The 20,987-nt window shown below is 49.3% G+C and overlaps 6 protein-coding genes across 6 annotated transcripts; 4 read left to right on the top strand and 2 right to left on the bottom strand.

Moving 5' to 3' along the window:
- Positions 1-716: 716 nt before the first annotated feature.
- Positions 717-1,569, top strand: PG994_002867 (uncharacterized protein; the record flags this gene model as incomplete). The annotated part of the gene is made up of 3 exons (XM_066854276.1): positions 717-836; positions 910-984; positions 1,414-1,569. The coding sequence occupies 3 exons, from the start codon at positions 717-719 to the stop codon at positions 1,567-1,569; spliced, it is 351 nt and encodes a 116-aa protein (XP_066720131.1).
- Positions 1,570-2,022: 453 nt separating this feature from the next.
- PG994_002866 (uncharacterized protein) lies at positions 2,023-4,286 on the top strand (the record flags this gene model as incomplete). The annotated part of the gene is made up of 10 exons (XM_066854275.1): positions 2,023-2,127; positions 2,169-2,273; positions 2,411-2,463; positions 2,536-2,645; positions 2,733-2,899; positions 3,299-3,659; positions 3,703-3,731; positions 3,780-4,069; positions 4,145-4,194; positions 4,252-4,286. 10 exons carry the CDS (start codon positions 2,023-2,025, stop codon positions 4,284-4,286), a joined length of 1,305 nt encoding a protein of 434 aa, XP_066720130.1.
- Positions 4,287-6,692: 2,406 nt separating this feature from the next.
- On the top strand, positions 6,693-7,857 carry PG994_002865 (meiotic recombination protein DMC1; the record flags this gene model as incomplete). Its single annotated transcript, XM_066854274.1, has 2 exons — positions 6,693-7,275; positions 7,337-7,857. 2 exons carry the CDS (start codon positions 6,693-6,695, stop codon positions 7,855-7,857), a joined length of 1,104 nt encoding a protein of 367 aa, XP_066720129.1.
- A 3,719-nt stretch (positions 7,858-11,576) lies between these two features.
- Positions 11,577-12,398, top strand: PG994_002864 (Zinc knuckle; the record flags this gene model as incomplete). Its single annotated transcript, XM_066854273.1, has 2 exons — positions 11,577-11,682; positions 11,749-12,398. 2 exons carry the CDS (start codon positions 11,577-11,579, stop codon positions 12,396-12,398), a joined length of 756 nt encoding a protein of 251 aa, XP_066720128.1.
- Positions 12,399-15,524: 3,126 nt separating this feature from the next.
- Positions 15,525-17,036, bottom strand: PG994_002863 (uncharacterized protein; the record flags this gene model as incomplete). Its single annotated transcript, XM_066854272.1, has 3 exons — positions 15,525-15,788; positions 15,862-16,169; positions 16,259-17,036. The coding sequence occupies 3 exons, from the start codon at positions 17,034-17,036 to the stop codon at positions 15,525-15,527; spliced, it is 1,350 nt and encodes a 449-aa protein (XP_066720127.1).
- Positions 17,037-18,308: 1,272 nt separating this feature from the next.
- On the bottom strand, positions 18,309-18,695 carry PG994_002862 (uncharacterized protein; the record flags this gene model as incomplete). The annotated part of the gene is made up of 1 exon (XM_066854271.1): positions 18,309-18,695. The coding sequence occupies one exon, from the start codon at positions 18,693-18,695 to the stop codon at positions 18,309-18,311; it is 387 nt and encodes a 128-aa protein (XP_066720126.1).
- Between the last annotated feature and the right edge of the window lie 2,292 nt (positions 18,696-20,987).

Raw genomic sequence — 20,987 nt, 5'->3', positions numbered from 1 at the left:
ACTCCAGATGTATCTAGATCCTTCTATAGACACGCTGTCCACTTCTGACTAGGTCTATAAAGACCCAGCCTTCATCCGGGCTTCAGGAGATGGATAGCGAAGGAGATCAGACAATACACTCCTTCACCCCACCTAACAGAAAATACATGCTGTTATCCCGATCAACTGTATTATTTTATAATTTTTACCTGACAGATGCCACATGCATTAGTTGTGATAAATACTGGCAATGGTAGGTGATACAAAGCGTCAGTTTGTTAAACCAGTACAAATTTAAGAGCTAATTTCATTCTAACACTAAGTACGTAAGCAGATGTAATGTATATATTTATGGCTTCATTATTTTTCGTGGTTGCATCTTCCATTGCTTTAGTCATTCATGTTGATGTACCAATCAACGTCGGCATGGCTTCTCACGATTGTATACACCGGTCACGCAGTACCATATACATTGACCTACCTCGCGCAGAACTTACATTCAATGGCTGCTCCAGTGATTCCCCTATCTTGTATTGAATGCAGTTACAGTTCTATTTTCACCTTATAAGCATGCCAATCCTACAGCCAGACCCTACATCCTCTATCTCCTCCCCAGAATCTTCTCTCCCAGCACCACTCCGAAGATCATCTCTGTCTCCTGTCATTTTGCTCCATCATCCACTCTTCTTCTCTTCCTCTCGTGAAGCATGCACTTGCGAACTCGACCAACCGCCATAATGAAGATGTTCATTCAACTCCTTGCCTTCTTGGCACTCCTCCTGTGCGTGGCTGCTAATGATGTCGATGGCTTTCCCTCCTACGGCGCTCCTGGTGACAAGCAGTGCACCGATCTCCAGGTTAGTCGATGGCCGAAAACGCAAAACAGTTGACGAGGCAGGCATGTCCCACTAACATCTTCTGTCGTGATAGATGGTCGATGGTCCTGGTGTCAAAGCCTCATGCCCTACCTACCAGCCCGACAAGCTCTACCTTTGCAGCATCATAGTAATTGGGCACCTTCTGTTAACCCCTTGTACAATATCCCAGTTGCCACCTTCCGTTTCAGACGATGGAATGATGTATTCCCGCGAGAGAATATGAACTTGGGTGCTAACCGCTGACCAAACGAAAAGAATCTCAACCACTGCTTTGCAAACCAAGATAGCCGTCTCGTGGCTCGAGAGAAGTATGTCATAGCCTATTTATGTTCCTGCATACATATGTCCCCAGGGAAAAGTGAGTTGACACAGATTCTAGCAGAAATTTCGGCCGTTCTTGCAGTAACTGCAAGATGACTGGCATCATACTGCAATGCAACTGCATAATTAATCCCTGTACCACCGTCCTCCAAACCAGCAGCATCGACACCGGTGAGTGTGGAATTCTACCTAGACATCCTACAGAAGTCAAACGTCAGCTAACCGCATGTCCTAGATGTCGTCATTGAGAATGAGAAAGGCAACACGAGCTGCTTTGCGCAGCTGGGTGACTGTTGTGACGACTGTTGTAACGACTGTTAAAACCTCGGGTGCTGTTATGGTTCCCCGTGGCTCGTGGAGGAAGATTGAAAAAGAGAATCTTCAGGTTTGAGCTCAAGGAAGGCAAGCAGTTGTTGTCAATGGCAAGTGAATGCAGCCTGGAAGCCTGGATTCGCAGACCAGCCGTAGACCAGCGCAGCCCAAATAGCAGAAGGTTCCCAATCCCGTATGGTACTACTTGCCACGCATGACTGATAATAGTCACCTTCCCCGTCAGCATTATCACGAATGACCCGTTGCTTGTACGTGTCTGACTGCTTGTAAGTGCCACGAAGAAGGTATTCACATACCTCCCCTTCCTATATAAATCCCTCGTCCTGCACTGCAAGCAACCACACTACATCGAAAACCCATACAGTTATTCCTGCTCTCTAAGCGAAGAGTGATCCGTCAACCAAACCTCGCACCCTCCGTACTATTCCACTAAGCTCTTTACCCAACCCCAAATTCCAATTTGAGTATTCTCTCCAGAGCCTGTTGTCTGTCCAGTCACCTACCCGCGAAGATGAAGATGCTCATTCAGTTCTTTGCTATGCTAGCACTTCTCGTGTGTGTTTTCGCTGACGACTTCCCTCAATACGCCGATCCTGGACAGTGCGAGACGATTCAGGTAAGTCAAGTTAACCTCTAGGAACGCGAACACGGTTGCAGGGGAAACAACGGCAGCTGACATCCTTATCCATAAAGCAATGGAGCAGCTATTCCGTCATCGCCAACTGCCCCAAGCCTGACGGTACTTATCAGTGCAGCATCCTCGTGAGTGGAAGCACCCCCTTCCCAACCACCACCCTCTATCAATTGGGTCGTAAGGAAGCCGCCAAGTAGTTGACGGAAAGCTTCAAATCTGCGAGAAATTGATCGTACTTGTGCATTCTTCTAACCGGACTGGGAAGGATCTCGACAAGTGCTACGCCAACGCCGCTGGCGCGATCACCCCTAGAGAAAAGTATGTCATGACCCGACGGCATTCTACGTCAACTTGTTCGCCAAGAGTTGCCAACTAACATCGTTATCGTAGTGGCGACTTCAGCAGCTCTTGCAATGATTGCTACTGGACGAATACTGTGCTGCACTGCAACTGTGATATCAACCCCGGAAACAGTTTCATGCAACCTCAGATCGAGACGAGTAAGTGGAATTCCCTTTTTGCGTATCCTGCATGTGTGTACAGGCTATGCATGAGAGAGAAAAACAACTAATAACAAGATGCTCTAGATCTCCTCCTTGTGAATGCCAAAGGCTTTGTGCAATGCTTCGACCGCGTCGCCGACAAGTGCCCGCCTGGAGTTGCCCCGGCGGGATCCCCCCTCCTGCTGCGACCCATGAAGCGAGACGGAAGGAGAAGAAGACCTTTCAGGCCTAATTCCGGATGGATCCAGGCAGTGATACCCGAGAATCTACGGCGACAGCTTTAACGGTTAGGCCTGGAACATGGTTCTTCAGGTTCTGAACTCGGCATTATAGATAGATAGTATGGAGAGCGGGTGACGACCCTGATACAGGATTGTTACCATTGTCTCTCTAAGAATAATATGGAACCTCTCGTTGTCGTTGTCTTACTGCCCAAATTACCTACTTTTGTTGCGCAAAAACCTCTCCATAGCCAATCCTACTGCACTCTTCCTCTTACCAGAACTTCAACCTGCTACATCTCTAGATCTAATGCAGTGTTGCTCTAGTTTTGATACCAGGGAGCGTACTGCCAGCGACTTTAGCGTCAGACTCCGCTGTGTTCTGTTTTGGTCTTCCACCATCGAAGTGACGACAACTACTAATATCAGACTACACAAAAACGGTCCCGGCTAACTTCGAACATCACTACCGATGATGGCTCTGGTATGATGCGAGGTAATCGTATCCCAGCGTTTGAGAAGGCCCACCCAGACATCGCCGCAGAAGTTAAGCGGCGTTTGGTTGGATCGGCAGGCAAGATTGCTTGCTGCAAGTACAGAATCTCGGCCCTGGCCTGCCTTTGGTGGATCCTAAGAGCTCCCGGCCCGCACATGCAGGTTCCCGGGTACCTTCTCGGACAGGCTCCCGGAGTCCGCAGCGCGCTGCTGCTGAAGAAGTTCTATATCGCGGACCAAGACGGTGAAGAAGCCCCTGCCTCCGCCTATCCAAACCCGAAAGAAAACGTTTCATGTATTAGCCCAACGGAACTATGTAATATGCACCCGTAAACAAGGGCCATCATCAAGCGATCTACTCGACTGGGTATGTACCGCTAATCACTTACACGCATCCCTGGCGTAGCCGTTGCAGGGCGTATTGCAGCGCCCGTCGTCCACGAGGTCGTGGACGGGCGGGAACGCGGCTCCCGCACAGGCAGTTGGTGCCGTTGGTGAGCCCGACGACCCACTGGTCAATCTGGGTGCAGCGCCGGGCGCACAGCCCCCGGGACTGGTACATGTTGGGCCCGATGTCGACGAGGCTGGTCGGGGAGGCGAAACAGCCGACGTAGTTCAGGTTGGCCTGCACCATCACCACCACCGTCGCCGGCAAGAGGCAGGCGAAGAGTCTGAGTTGCGACCACATGGTGTATATGCGTGCGCGTATGTGTATGTGTGTGTGTGTGTGTGTGTGTGTGTGTTCAAAGAGTTGCCTCACGGCTGACTTCGTTTTCGGAGAAGTTGGAATCAGGATTCCAACGCACTCGACACCGCATTGGTTGGATACAGTATGTTCTTAGGTATTCTTTCTGCATAGTTGGAACAGGGGATGCCATGGGGTTTAGTTGAGTCACGATCTGGAATTGCGTCATTGTCGTAGTAAGCAGTCTGCCACAGCTAGCTTGCACCGGCCGTTATGCTAGTGACTCGCGGGACCTTATTAGTCTATGGCAAGCTAATATGAGCTTTACAGAACACGCAGTGGGGTTCGTTGGATGTTGTTTGCGTAGATACTGGGAGTAGTAGGCCATGTAGATCAAATGTGCCTGCAGCAAATGTACAATGTCAGCATTGTGGGGGAATCTTTCAGTCACCTGTCCTTTCGCAAGGTAGGCCTCGGGTTTCGGTGATTGGAATTTGTTCTTCTAAGTGGCTTATTAGAATCCGACAGGATTGATTGACATGTTGCGAATCAATCCAGTCAGAGACTCAGGGTAGCTCACATTCCCTAATTAATCATGGGAATCTCACTGTAGACGGACGGCGTGGAAAGAAAAGAAGCTCATATCGATCTGTATCGTACGGAGCAAGCCTGCACATCTTGCTCCAAGGCGAAGGTTGGCTGCTTTTGCCGAGTCTAGTATCAAGCGTATGAAAGAAAGGTCAGCCTTAATGGTTTTGACTGGATCCCGAAATCCGAATAGGGGCAACATCTGGGAACACGGGTTTTGCAGATATCACCGTCTCAAGAAGGAATGCATTGCCTCCCAATCAACTTGACCACATACTAGCCGCATCAGGATGGTCAACTCCCTGGGTACCAGTCTTTTGCTTTGCGAATTGCAGACACGACGGTGGGACTTAGCTATCTACATCCTTTCTGACTCTTCCTCGCAAGGTGCATAGTGCTTCAAGCCACTTGCTCATTGAACTCTGCCCAGGCGCAAACTCCCTACGTTTACATTCCCACTACATCGAGCTCCATTTATCCGAATAGGGCTACATAGCCGCCAGGTCATCCAAAACGACGACGACGACGCCGCCGGTTGGTGCCAGTGTCGTCGCGAATCCAGGCACGTGTTATCTCTGGCGGTTACGTTCCACGCCATTAAGGCGTGGTTGGGAGTCTTCCTGGCCCTACTGCCCTCGGCATTGCACGGCCTGCCCGTACTGTTCTTGCTCTAGCTCGCCCGGTGCCTGGCGACGCTCATTTGGCTCTCGACAAACCTCGAAGACGCCGTCGCGCCATTGCAGCGGCCACTGAGACGGTTTGCAGGGTACCTGGGCTCTCCGTGGAGAACGAACTTTTGGCGCTGTTTCCTTGGCTCGCGCCAACTTTCCGTGCGTGGCTGCATGCCAAGATGTTGCCGAAAGTTCATCAACAGCTGCCATAAATTTACAAATAACCCACCAAAACCGGGAATATACACCATGCCGATCTGGAGACTTAAAACTTTGGTAAAGACTCATCAACTACTAGGGAAAGGGGCGTATTCAGGAGTTGAAAATGATATATTCAGAATAGCATAGACGTGGCCGTTCCTCTGCATGATCCAGCCGGATCCAGGAGGCACAAGTCGTAGCGCTTGTGCAGGTGATTTTGGGCCCAACCCCAAACAACTTCCGAAGACTTGATAATCGTTCTGCGTATTCACGTTGAGCAGGGCCTATCTACCCATTACTGCCGGAAGCAGCACCGTGACGCATCTGGCTCTTTGTGCATCGCCTCCCAATGCAGATCCATATATCGTACATCTTATGGCGTCATTATAGTGTACAGTAGCGGTTGGCGTCGTTGTGACCCGCTAAGCATTTGTCTGTCCCTTCCATCTTTCTATGTTCGTTTATGCGCTACAGGCTGGATTAGCATGGTAAGGCAGCGAAGGGCGCATGAGGATAAACTCACGGAGTGAGGAGGAGTTCCGCCCAGGAGGTTGACAGGAAAGCTACGGCGGCCTAGGGAGGAACAGTTAACAATGAGCAAGATGCGCTCATACATGGCCAGAAGGGGGTTCATACACCAAAGACAGCGACGCTTCGCACGACAGCAGCGTTCTCCGCCGAAGTGACGGCATCGAAGGTCTGGCCGAAGATGCCCTTGGGGGCGCGGCGACCACCGAGATGCTTTTGGGGGGCCATTTTAGTGATTTGTGCGACTGAGGAAGACGGTGGTCGTTCGAGTGCGTATGCGACGGTGGAGTTGGAGGGATGATGATGGTCGACGGGTTATGTATGGCGATGATGGAATAGCGCTGGCAGTCAGTAAAAAAGCTTCGCATCATCAATTGATGGATCAAGGTTGACGATAACGATAAAGAGCCCCGAGCAAGTACGTACCTTGAAAGGTGGGGTCATACGGGAATGTCCGAAAGCTGCTCCTGTCGCCCAATGGCGTCACATCATGATGCAAAAAGGTACGTACCACGGAGCTGGAATGTCATCAAGACCTCTCGCTGCTTGCCCTTCGAGAAGAGCATTCTTCTTTGAATTGAGCCCCGGAACTCCCATCGCATTAAGTATCCCTACATTCAATCACCAACTTGTATCTTAACAACATCAATCAAGGATGGCCGAAACCCCACGATATGCCAACGCGGGTGGCTTCGTCCCGCCCACACTCCCATCGCCTGCTCCCAGCACAGCATCTAGTCGCGCCGCTGCCGGCTTGCCTCATCCGAGATCGAAACCCCTCGTCCCGGGTTCACGCAAAGAAGATTATGCGCGCAAGTACGCTGAGAGCCGCCTTCTTCACATCTCGAGGCGATACGTCAAGAAACACGGCATCCCCAACCCCGCCGACACTGTCAAAGGCTACGATAGCTTCGAAGAAGTATGTCATGATCTCGAGGAGGTCATATTTGTGCTCTGGTTCTCTGGCACACCTAGCATTCAGGTGCCATACCTTCTCAACATCGCCTTGGCCGTGACGGACTACATCGAGGCGTTCGACCCAGCGCCAACGGCTACGTTCCTCCTGCTCAAGAAACTAGATCATTGCTTTGCAAGTCTGCTCGCGGGCAAAGATATTCGCTCGGGGGAGACGCTACCGGGCTTTGAGCAGAACACGAGGAAAGGCATGACGAAGACCGACATGGTGCGCTGCAAGAGTCTAGCCGAGCAAACACGCCTGTTGATCGCCTTGGTGATGAGTAATGTTGACGAAGTCGAGACCTACCTGCCAGAAGAAGACGAGTCTATACCGCCGTCTAGAGGCCAAGAAACCCCACACGGAGAAAAAGAGAAAGAGAATCGAAGAAGAAACTCCCGAAAAGGCTGAAGAGGAAAACGAGATCAAGGAGGAATCCTCATCGCCGCCAGAGAGGCAAAAGACTGTATCGCCCGAAAATAATCCAGTGGCTAAGTCCCCCCTCGTCAAGCTGGAAGACGAACTCTCAACACCGGTGCCGTCTACACTTTTCTCGAAGGAGAGCCTCACGGGGATGGATGCGTCAAAGAAGGACGGGAAGTTCCACTTTGCGCTCGAGGATGAGGATGATGACGACGACGACGACAATACTGGAGATGTAAATGTAGGCGAGACGGCCACGCCTGCTCGGGCGCGAACACCACCCCACCGTAGTACCTCGGAACCGCCAGATCAGCCGCCTGATGCATATGAATCAGATGATGACGACGACGACGACGAGCTATACATGAACGTTGCGAAGGTTTATGAGAAAACCCTTATTGGGCTGGGCAAGACCCTCGGAGAGCCTATAGTAGGGTACTAGTCTTTGGCTCTGGAGTCGCCTGCCCCTATTGAACAGATGGAAAGGTGTTTTGGATTTCATGCAATTCATGATCGGTTTGTAAAATATGGCTTTTTATAGATACCCCAAATGCATGCGGTGAGAACTTGGGAAAGGCAGTGTAGTCTTTCCTCCCTTTTTGCTATTTAGTACGACTGATTGTACGACAAGGTGGGACAAACATTTCTTTATTTTCTGTCAAGACTAGGTAGGATATGAAATGGAGTACTAGGATACATAATGGCAGAGATAACTGAAGAAATAAAGATAGTCTGTTGTGTATTGCCCTACGATGCCCAATCAAGTCAAATATCAAGTCAGGCTGGTGTTGAAAGATGATAAATGTCGACTCATGGCTATATCTCATGCTATCTCCGGATAATCCGTCATTTCCAGACCTAATCAGCTCTATACATACCTCTCGCCTGCTCCCTTCATGATATCAGTGACACAACGCAAGGAAAGGGCATCAGATAAGCAACTTCGAACTGCATTGCTTCTCTTCGCTTCTATTAATATCACATGATCGACGGGACAATCACCACAATCAGCTGGAACGGACCTCATTTCAGCTACGGTTGTGACGGATCAACAGAAAATATCGGATACTTATCAGTTCATGTTTTCGCAGGATCATGCGACGGCGCTGTGATTGGGCCTTAGCAATACATTACATATGTGCAGTGCTCCGTAAGCGTCGCGAAGCGGGACAACTGGACGTCCACGTGCAGGAAGAGAGGCCTGTCAGCGCAAACTCTCGGCCAGCTTCAAAAAGTAGTCCAGATGCGAACCAGACGACGGCAGTTATGATGTGCACCACCACTGTCCCATATATCGCATTTGACATCTGTATTTATCGTACATGTACGCATCACATCATACAAGCGACGACCAGCAACCCGGTAAATGTTTCTCGGGTGTACTTGTAGAAAACGCGACGCCGGCAACACAAAAGCATTCCAGGTTCCATTGAGTCACAGGCCACTTTCTCGTGCAAGGGCTAAGGATCTCGGTTCCTTTTCGATGTGGGGTTAGGGGCCGTAGTAAACCCCTCCCTCCAGAACTCCCTCCCCGTGCGCCCTAGGGTTCTCGGCCCAGCTATGAGATTCAGCAATTGCAACTTCTGATGCCAGAATCCAGGCAGGCAGCCTCACCTTCGCGGACTCAGCGGTTGGACGCAAGCGCATCGGTTACTAGTTTGCTGGCGAAGACGGCACTTGTCTTGTTGCGAGTCGGGCTACTCAAAGTTTGCTTGACTCATGGGCGAAGTCGGACCGCTCTAGACTTCGCATTATTAGCTGAAGAGTGGGTGCGTGTCCGACATGCCATGGCCAGTGGTCACAGCTTACAAACGATATCCCAGTGGACATCAAAACCCGGCCAAGTGAAGAGTGAAGATCATCATCATCACCTTAGCAAGCAGTTCGCCTAATAATAAGACGCAGCCTGACGTGAGAGCCGTTATCGAGTTGGGCATCGCCAGAACATCATCCCGCACACACTTGGCCAGGGTTGGCAGCTTATTCGTCTCAACATACGCCTTCTTCGCCCGGTACATCATGTACGACTAAGGCAAAGATAGTCATGATACCAAGCTGGGTAATTTGCCCGTGCGGATCTTTTCCGTCTCACGATCGAAACCTATTGGGATTTCATGCATTGAATGCATCCGTCGCATCGGCGTTGTGGCCAGTTTTCCTATTCTGAGCCTTGGAAGCTGCAGGAAAGCAAGTGGTAGACCTGTAACCAGAAAACCCGTGACCTGGACTCTCCGGAAACACCCCTGGCTGCATATTGAGCTAGACATGGCCCGACATGAACCAGCCTGATGGAATGATGAATGACCTCTCTTTTGGCAGTGCTACAGCACAAACCCGCCAAAACCAGTGTACTTTGCTTTTGGCACTTATCTCGAAGAACCAATCCCTTTTCTGAACCCCCCTCCCCTACCCCCGGCTCCCGTCCCTGGCGCTGTGCAGGCTTGCAAGGGACTTTCCTTTTTCTTGGTGACAAGACACAGGGAAAGGACAGACAAGACAAGACACACATCGTCACCAAGCGGGCGGGCGGGCTGACTGGCACGTTCGGTTCGTGGGTCTCGTCTCCATTTCTCGAATCGGCCGGTTTCCATTCCAATTCCCACTTGGGCTCATCTCTTGCCCTCTTTTCCTCCCCATCCCTCCCCTTCCTTTACTCTTTCCCTTTTTCCTCCCACATCGTCTTTTTGCGGAAAAAAAATTTTCCTACTTTTCTTTCCGGTGGTTGAATCGGTGCCGAAGTCGCTAGGAAGCAGAAGAAGAAGAAGGTTGCTTGAAGAGACGGATAGGAAGTTTGAAGGGAATATTCCGGCTTTATCATTTTTCGTGACAGGTAAGAGCTATTTTTTGTTTTTTTTTAACTTTTTGCGCATCCGGTTCGCCATCAGTCCATGGGCGCCTCTTTTCCTCTCTATTTTGAAGCCGGACTCTGTTTGGCTTGTGTGGTTCGAACGATGGTGGGCGCCGGTCCGTTCCAACGCCTCAAAGCGAGCACAACCATTCCTGTGGTCACTTGAGAAGAGTCCATTCCGAGTCCACCTCTTTGCTTGCGACGAACTTCGGGATCAAGTCTGTCCTACCCACCCATATTGCGGCGCATCCATAGAGGGGCTAAACCCTCGCGACAAAACTTTGGGCAACACAAGTTTCGACAACCGCCCACATCATCATTCGGAACAGTGCCAACAATACTATAACTATTCATTGTTGCGCCAGACTCCTTGCTTTCCTCAGCAGCTGCGCGTCTCTTAAAGTCACTCAGAAACCCCTCCTGGCCGAACAACCCCGCTGTGGCTCTGATTCTTGCGCTTCGCATCATCCGTGCGCGCGCGACGCTCCGCTTGCTTGCCTTGTCGCAACAATGACTTGGCCCAGCTGCTCAACATCCCGATCCCCTCCGCAACGAATCGATATATGTCGCACGCATTTCTTGTGTGGTGTGTGCGACAATGCGATGCGGCACACTCTTACAATGGGGAGATGAACACGCGGAAAGTCAGAAGAAGAAATAAGCTATTCCGACTCGAAGATTCAGAGAAATGCGCCGGGTCACACAGAATCCATGCATCCTGCAGGTGTTCTGGAAAACGTGGGCCGTGTCCTCTGTACTACATGCCTTCGTACTTAATACCTGCCCTACCCTGCCTCCGAGCTGAAGGGCCCAAAGGTGTGGGTGTGTGTCTCTGGATCCGAGGTGGTGGTGTGTGTGTGAGTGCGTTGTCCGTTGGAGGTTGTGGTGCGATAGGGCGCAGCCCGGCACTGCTTGCTGCTGCTTCTCCAACCAATCGTGGGGAGACTTGCTACACCTGGACAGTCGCCTGCCACACACAACACCCACGCTCCATTCCGCCCATCTTTGCACTCATAAATACGTTTACGCGGATGACCTCGGATGAAGTGCCTGTCTGTGGGCTACCGGCGCAATGACGACCGTAGCCTTCGATGATAATATCCAACTATCAAGCAACTGGACAATTGGCGACAACCATGCCTGCGACCACTATTGAGGAATGGCTTCAATTGGACCAGACTACCTCGACTGCAGAGGTGCCGCTCAAACCACACCGCTGCAAGCGGGTCATTGACCAATGAACTGACGGCGACCAAACATATGTGAAATGCCGTGCTGACGATGGAACTATACAGACTCATAAACTCGTCGCAATGTCGTCTCTGTCGCGTCGGGCTTGCTACAAGTGTGGCAACGTTGGCCACTATGCCGAGGTTTGCTCTTCTGCCGAGCGTCTTTGCTACAACTGCAAGCAGCCAGGTAAGAGAAGCATCTGCAGCTCTGCTGTCAATTGTTTACCTCAGCTTTTTACTGACTTCATACCAGGTCACGAGTCAAACCAGTGCCCCCTGCCTCGCACCACCGAGGCCAAGCAGTGCTACCACTGCCAGGGCCTTGGCCATGTTCAGGCCGACTGCCCTACCCTGCGCTTGAGCGGCGCCGGAACTAGCGGTCGCTGCTACAACTGCGGCCAGCCGGGCCACTTGGCTCGCGCGTGCCCCAACCCCGCTGGTGTCAACATGGGCCGCGGAGGCCCTCCCGTCCCACGTGGAGCCTACGGAGGTGGCTTCGGCGGCCGTGGCGGTTTCGCCGGTCCTCGGGCTGCCACCTGCTACAAGTGCGGTGGTCCCAACCATTTTGCCCGGGATTGCCAGGCTCAGGCCATGAAGTGCTATGCCTGCGGCAAGCTTGGACACATCTCAAGGGACTGCACGGCCCCCAACGGCGGACCTCTGAACACTGCTGGCAAGACCTGCTACCAGTGTGGTGAGGCCGGCCACATCTCGCGGGACTGCCCTCAGAAGGCTGCCGCTGGTGAGATGCCTGGCGCCCCGGGAGTTCCCATGGGAGTTCCTGGCGGCGTCCCTGGCGTCCCTGTTGGAGTTCCTGGAGTCCCCGGAGTCGGTGTACCTGGCGTCCCTGGTGTTCCTGATGTCGATATGACGAGCGCGGCACCTATCCCTCCTGTTGCTTAAAGCCTCATGCGCGGAAGCACCACGCTTGGGACTCGCCCCGCAGTTTGTAGAAGTCAAGATGGTTGCAGTTGGGACGAATGCTGACGACGATACGAATCAACAACGCGGGCTCTGGCGCTCAAAAGCCATCATCATGACTTGCTGATTAAGCACGGCTTTTCGAAAGGCAAACCACAATTTTCCTTACTCTTATCACATTTCCTAATTACGGCTTGGGCTCGATCGACTATGAGTGCGGACTTACTCATCCTTCGTGGCTCTGGATTTCTTGGCAACAACAGCACCACGCCGGGATCGTTGCTTCATTTGCCGCTCCTCGGCATCATTCTGGAGCACAAGTCTACAGCAACTTCCTTTTTACCCTACATGACCCTTGGCGGAAACGCCCATTATTTCCTACGACCTTCACGACCTGCAACCACACACCTGGCTTGGACCATACGAGCAACTTGCGGCGCCTGGGATCAATCAAAAACAAAACTCATTTCGCGCAAACGAATCTGTTCATTGATGAGTCCGTTGACATCTTCATTGGTTATTCCATGAATGGAAGGACCGCTAGTCACGACATGTGGCGACAATACTTGTATCACCAACGGCAGGGCTATACCCGAAGGACCAAAGTCGCTACCTCAGGTTGACTTACCATTGGATCCATCACCTACACATACGCCGTTTATTTCCTTTGCTTCATCGAAAGGCAAGACTCTTTCTCTTCACGAATCGGACGACAAACACGACAGACGATTGACATGCTGTGGATCGAGAGATGGGGAAAACTGGATGTTGCAGTTCACAGGGGAGAGGATGCAGTGCATGGTACGAGATGGCTGCATCAAGAACGGTGGCGGTTGAGGGGAGCGATAGTGGGTAGAGAAGTAGTCTGAGAAGAACAAGCAATGTTGTTGCACGATGGAAGCCTTGAGGTCCCCAATTCTCTCGAGCTTTCCTTCGATATGGTGCTCTCATTCTCGCAACGACCCAACTCACCCACGGACGAGGGCATCGAGTTACTCAGGCTATATGATAGCCTGCGCCAGCTCGGCGCCCTGGCTAACCATTTAGGTCGCCGGATTGACGGGTTTGTTGGGTGCTCAGTCAGTTTCACTGTTCAGGTAAGCATGATCTTCATTTCCTCCACTATCTCTGTTATTCCTCTCTGTTTGGCTCTGCCTAAGTGGCCATCCATCCAGATCGCCATACATGATGATACTCTTTAGCTCTAGATCAGGAGCTGCTCACCGGCAGCGAAGATCGAGAACTTCAACCATGTTACACAGTCTCTGAACCTTGGCGAATTTCTTTTGGCTTGTCATAAAAACATACATCAACTTCTAATCAGTTGCTGACATAGCCCTACATCATACAGATTTCCATCAGACGCCGCCAGTGTTCTCTCGCGATGACCCCCCTGAGTACTTCAAGTACTTGACACTTCGGTAAGTACCCTAATAATGCTGCTACGTGATATGCTGGGAATCTTGAGTGACGTAGATGCTGAATGAGGCCTTTCAGCGGCCGTGCTGTCGTTTGCTTGCCCATTCATGCTTGTTGATGCTAAATATCTATCACGCTGTCTCGTAACCATACGTCACGTACACATAGTAGTTCCTGGGCGCAAAGCCTTACACAGAGATATCTTAGGTAGCATGTGGTAGATGTATAATGTCAATATCCAAACTAGCCTATGTCCGATTCAAACCTGCGTGCACACCTGCTGAAGTTTTTGTTTTTGTTTTTCGCTGGTGAGCAAACCTCCTTGAGTGTTACAGCTGCCAAAGAGAAGAGACGAGGGATTCTTGTGTTCGAGCGTAGCAACTACCACAGCCCCGACCAAACCCATGCATATGAACGACGCGATCCACGCCAAGCTACCATGTGTGCGTGACGTTTCGACACAGATCTTGGTATCGGCTGATGGTACCAGGGCAGCCTTTGAATTAGTGTACCACAAATTACCAATCTTATTGGTCGGCCTCCTCCTATTGCGTTTCCTGGGAGTATGGGATTAGAGGGATGTGTGCGATGAAAGGAAATCGATCCGTTGGGGGGGGCCCTTGGCCCTTTCATAACTTTCTTTCTTACTGCAAACAAGATGTGAGTAGGTAGGTTGCTGATTTTCCATACGCGAGTAACTCTCGTATTGAGACGAACCGTAAAGTGAATGGGGGTTCTACAGATTTATGCAACATCTTCTCTGCCATCGTCGTGGCTGCTGACAAGTCCAGATACGTAAAACAAACGACAGCTGTCGAATCTAAGCAGCCTGCGTTGCGCCTCTTATGCCTGGTACAGCATTTTCTCTCTACCCTTGGCTGCATACCCAAAAGGGGGGGGATAGAAATAGCAGACTGATACCTAACTTGCAACGTCAAGCTCAACAACTACTACCATGGCCCCATGGATATGGAGACCATCTGGGAAGCAAGTGAAGGAATCCAATGGCGATGTGCCCATATACACTTAATTGCTCTCTAGACACTTCGATTCTGTGGTGCGATACGCCAACAAAAGAACAACACTTGCTTCGGACTTTGCCGTAGAAATGTACACCCAACACACTTGTAGCAGGCCTTTCACCCTGGTCCCACTTCCAATGTCAACATTGAACTCAGCCTCGTGCTGTATATGAACCAGTAGTCTCTATGTCTAGGTATGCTTCGGTGCTCTTGACTTTGCCCAACTGGATTACAACGTTACTGTTCACTGCCAGCCACACACGATCAAAGCATCTTATTCTCAGGTAAAGTTTATTCATATTATCCAAACCCGACTTGCCACCAGAGGGTTGTTTTGTACACCAGTTCCGCAATACGTATATATGTATTTCTACCACCATGACCCCTTTTTTGAAAGGACTCCGCCAGCGCCAATGCTATAAGAAACAAACAGAAAGCAATGAAAACCAAGGAGGGACAGTGGAACAATAAGACCACATAAAACAAGGCTCTTTACATAAACCCATCAGTACGCGCAAGGAAGCTCGACTACTTGTAGCAACATCACCCTTCTTTTCCACCTTTTTGAGCGACTATTTTCGTACAATCCATTTCCTCGACTCCCATTTCAGGAATGAGTCCAAAGAAAATGGTATGAATGTCAAGTAATCCCAGCTCACCTCACTTTTTACCACGCGGGCCGATGCGGCATTGTCCCGGCCTCGGAAGGTTGAGGCGGGAGAGGGACGTCGGTCAGCGGTACCACCGAACGCGGCCGAGCCTCCACCACATAAGAGACGCCGTCTTCGGACGCGTACGAAGGCGGCCGAGCGGTCGCAGGTCGGGCCGGATCTCTCTCGCTTCTCTCTCCTTCTGCTTCGTGTCCGCTGCTACGTGGAGGCGGCGGCGACTGCTCGTTGCGGGCCCAGTATATGCGATTAGGATCGACACGCTGGAAGGAGTCACCTGTTAGCAACGGGCAATACTTATCGGGATGGAACATCCAAAGAAAAATAGATACGTACCACGCTCTCCCTCCATAAACCGTAGGCCGGGGGGTTCAGCTTGGTTGTGTCGCTCTCCAAACCAGCGGCCTCTTCGTCGCGGGCGAGAACGACCCGGATGGGGCGCCGGGGAATAGCGTAGCCCCCGGGATGGAACATATTAGGTAACCTAGCGCGCTCCTGCTCCTCCGCAGTCTGCGGTCGCATGACGTACAAGCACAATTTAATGAGCCCATGGCAGAAGAAGATAGTCGAGGCCAGGATGACGAGGATCAGCAAGATGGTGAACTCGCTGTTGGTTATACTCCTCGTGAGGCTTAGAGCCAGGTCTAGCAAATTGGAAATAACATTAGCACGTGTCGGGCCATAATAATGATGCTAGTCGCTACTGCAGCTAGTAGGAGGGGTAACAACTTACAGACAGACAGTGTCAACACTAGGAGCATTCCTGACACAAAGCAACGTAGGACCTGATTTCGGACGCGCCGGCTCTTAATCCAGGGGAAGCAGAAAAGAAATCGTTTGGGAGGTTGGCGTCCTGTTGCAGGGTCGATATCACTGCCGGAGGCTGCCGCATCTGATCGATCACGACGTCGTGTCCGTTGTCGGCCCCGATCCGCCATATCCGCAAGGTGCATCTCCGCCGGATCCGCCCCTCTGAAGCCTCGCATGAAATTGCTTCGCTCTTCACTCCGGCGTGTACGGGCGGGCTGAGGCTCTTCAATGACGGGTAACCGCTCGGGTTGGCTCTGTTGTTGCTGCACCGACGGCTGGGGCCATTCCAGCTGCATCGATGGTCTGGGGTCATCTCCACCTCCACCTCCACTCCTTTGTTCGGCCTCATGCAGAGAAGGGGGGCGGGACGGTGGGCCTGATGAGCCCCTCGTCCAGGTGCGGGCGAGGTTCGGGAGGTGTAGCCGCGTCGAGGGCATGTTCGTAAGGTGAATATTGAATCTCGGCGACTTGGGACTTTCGACCTCGCCGGGCTGGATGCTGTCCGATTGTGAGTCCGAAGGCTGGTGTCCACCATCACCCGCGTTATTGGTGCCCGTCCGCCTGCCGTTGGAAAATTGGGGGAGTCGTAGAGACAATCGCCGTGTCGTCGTCGGTCTTTGGCCACCTTCGGCCATCTCTGGCGGACCTTCCCGTTGCTCCTCCACATCACCTGCTCGTGTTGACGCCCCACGGCGGAACATGTTGGATCCGGGAAGAACCATCCTGCCGTTACCAAATGGCCTGGGCCTCTCGGTATACTCAGTGTAAGTGTCAACTGGGAGTGCGAATCGGCATGCTCCCAAAGACGCGTCAGACTGCTTGCAACGTCCTTTTCAGAGGCTGCTCGAGTCGGAAGATATGCCGTGTGAAGATCTCGAAGGAAGACAGGAATTCGCAGCACCGGTCGAGAGAGGCGGCCACCAGCGACCCAGTATGCCTAGGGGGCGAAGGGAACGACAACAATAACAAGACGCGTTCGCCTGGTTACAAGTGAATTGGGTGTAGTATGTCAGGTCGCTTTTGGTGTTTCACACTCGAAGCCCTTTAGCGAACCAATTCAGGTCTGCAAGCCAGATGGCGCCGAGAAGTGTCGGGTACCTACAGCTCGCCTCGCCGGTTGTGCTGATGAATTGTCTAAGACCCTGGCAAGGGGTATGTGGTGTGTGACTTTTGTTTTTCTCCCAAAGAGCGGAATTCGAGCCAGTCGAGAAGAGGGAAAAAAGGAAGAGTCGAAACGAAAGAGAATCGTCGGTCACACACGTTACGAGCCTATCGATCCCACGGGAAAGTAAGAAGAAAAGAAGATTAGAGTTATTGAATGCAATCGGGGCTCCCAGAGCCGGTGATGCAAGGTTCACACGCACACAACAAGGTGGGAAAGTAGAAGCGAGTGTGAAAAGGAAGTGTGAGTATGTGTGTGTGTGATGAGGGCGGGCAAATATGATAATAAAAGGCTGTGGTGTGTAACGAATGTGGGATGGGATGGAGATAGGAATCTGGGATAGGAATAGAAGCGCCCGCAAAGGTATCAAAGGCAGGTTAGTTCGCCCGTCATGGGTGGGATGTGGTGTGGGATCAGAGGGTGCAATCTAGAAACCCTGCCTTGAGCGGCAGAAACGAAAGAAACGGTAGGCCGGCAAGGACAAGAAGGAGGGAGAGAAACGCCAAGAATTGGGGAGGAGGCAACCGGTTGGTGAGACTGCCAATATTACAAGTAGTTCACGAAGAAACAGAGATGCTGTAGGTTGTATGTACTATCGTCAGGAAAGTTGTTGGAAGAAACAAAACCCAGGACCAGTGCTTCTGGGCAAAGGGGGAACCTGGGAACCTGCATCTTGGCAACAGTCGTTTTTGCGGCTTGCGCCATTGCGCGATGGACCACATCTGGACCACAGACAGGCACTCGGCTTTTCTGGCACAGCACAAGAACAAGAACAAGAACAAGAACAAGAATGCATCAAACCTGGGGTTGCTTAAAGTCCAAGCATGCTAGCCCGCGTCTCGGCCGTCGCCAAATTGGGGCCCTGAGCAAGTCGAAAGGCCATCCATTCCTCGGGGTCTGGCAGCCTGGAGGCAGCAGAGCAGGGAGGGCCCGGAGGGGGCTTGAGGCTGTGAGACGCGAAAGCTTGAGCAGGGGCGGGAGAGACGAAGAAAAAGGGGTCGTCGATGATGTAGGACTCTGCTCGGTAACCAATTAGAAGGAGATTGGTTGCGATGGAGCGAATCTGTGACGGATGGAGCTTGTTATGAGACTGGAGGCAGGGGCTTTTGGCGGCATCCGTGTTTCGACTCGGGGCTGGTGACAGGCATGGATCAGTGTTGGGTGGGCGCTGGGCGGCGCTATGCCAGGAATAGTTCATAGCTCGCCCGCTTCACCTGCCAATGCCACTGCCACTGCCACTGCCACTGACAGGCGACAAGCGCGAAAGGCGAGAGCGAAGCAAGTTCAGAGGAAACAATCCCACCTTCTCAACGCATACGTACGACTCTACATGCATATGTTTAACTCCCCACACCAGGTATTACAGTAGCGTACAGCATAGCTTTCACACCAAAATACAGTGTGTGGCCGATGTTTCCCAAAAACACCGTCCCATCTGTATGAACCTATCTGAAGTGCTGAAAGGCTTGAACACCGGTAGGTTAACCAATCCCGCAGGCTGCTTTCGGTCCCGGGCTCATTTGGTATGTTTCTAGTGAAAGGTCATTATTTAACGTAATCCACGGTCTAATTAAACACACGGTCTAATTGAACACTTTTTAAGACCTCGTATAATAAAATATAAATTTATTTAACCACTACGTTTAAAATTAATTAAAACTATTTAAAATTGTTTTTATTAAACGCTTTTATATTATTTTAATAAGTACGAGTATTATGCTTAAGCTTTATAGATTTTATAGCGTTATAAACGTATTTTAAACGTCTTTATATAACTACTCCTTTAACGTAATTTATTTTATAACTATTTATTAATATTTTTTTAAAACTATAAGTCTTCTTTAGTTTATATATAAAATAATCCTCTATTTTATAGCCGTTTTTTTTATATAGCGACGTTGGCTAAGTATTTTATTTACCTCTTATAATGCGGTTACCTCACTTTTTAAAAAAGCGAGCCGATATATAACTTACGTTATACTTTTCGTAATTTAATTAAGTTTAATAAAAATTAATATTAAAGAGTTATTTTAATACCGCGTAATTCGATTTCTTATATATTCGGTTTAAAACTAAGCTTTAATTAAATTATTTAAGGTTTTTAATTTATAAGGTATAAATAAGCCGGAAAAGGTCGCCGGAGGCGTCGGCGTATATAGTATAACAGGGCTAGAAAATCGCGACCTAAAGCACGAATAGTTAATTATGTGACATAGAGGGGTATAATATTAATTTCGCGATGTTTTTCGATATGTAGTAAATTAATTAAGAATATGCACTTTTTAATATATATTTAAACGCTTATTTCGTTACTTTTACGATATTTTCCTCTTAAAAAAAAGGCCGCGTATAAGTAACCTAATAAGGGGCTAACCTTGCGAGTACCGACCTATAACGAACGTTATCCGGGTTTTAAAAGAAACTTAGTAAGACGTATTAAGGTTTATATTAATAATACGAAAGAGTATTTAAACATGCGATAAAAGTCCGCTTTTATTAATATAATAAGTAATAATTTATAAAAACGAAGGTAATTAAAGTGCGTAAATTTAAAAATATTTATAATAAAGTTATTAGAACTATTTATTTTATTAATAAATTAAATTAATATTTAAATTAATTATTAAAATAAAAAATATATATATAAAATATATAAAAAACGTTCGTTATTATATATTTAATCTCTTTTTTTATTAATTTATTAAATTACTTATAAGTTTATAATAATCCCGTTATTAGCTTATAGTAATCCGTTCTTTAGATCACGGTGATCTAACCTTAGTTAGCTCACCTCGGGCGTCGTGACTTCTATCGCTCCGGGGCTTCGTTATTATATCCGCCTATATTCGTCCTATCGCCGCGCGGGCTAAGGCCGCTTATCTTGTCGCATACTATTAAAGTGTAATTACGTTTTTATTAGCGTAGCTGGCGGTGCGATTACTAGCTATAGTATCGTAGCCGGATCGGGTTATCGTATTCCCGTGCCGGTGGGTGGGGTCTTTAGCCGTATAATTAGGTCGGGTTGTAACACGACCGCAGTCTATAGTAGTATAAATTATATGTTTTTATAGCTCCTTCGTATAGGCTTGTTTTTATCGTTAAACCCTCTTTATAAAAAAGAAGATATTTAAATAAAAAGAAATAAGTAAAAAGAAAAGAGAACGAATATTAAAAAATTAAGTTAATAAGATATAAAAAGACCTTAATAATTTAATTAAAATATCGTATTATATAACGAAATCGAGAATAAAAAAAGTTACGATTTAAACAGTAAAATAAAACAGGTTAATATATTAAAAAACGTAAACATACTTAATATACGTAAGAAGCGAAATACTTAATAGTTTAATATTTTAAATACTACGGTATAATAACGAGAGTCTTCGTTTAAAAGTTTAATAAAGTTTATTTATTAAAGTTTAATTATAATTTAAATAGCCGACGCTTAAATATTAATTATTAAATAACTTAAATAAAATAAAATAAAATA

This window comes from Apiospora phragmitis (assembly GCF_038363925.1).
Source record: "Apiospora phragmitis strain CBS 135458 chromosome Unknown utg000003l:1.0-2676785.0:1.0-2680665.0, whole genome shotgun sequence".
NCBI lineage: Eukaryota > Fungi > Ascomycota > Sordariomycetes > Amphisphaeriales > Apiosporaceae > Apiospora > Apiospora phragmitis.
This window is presented reverse-complemented; position numbering and strand designations above follow the sequence as displayed.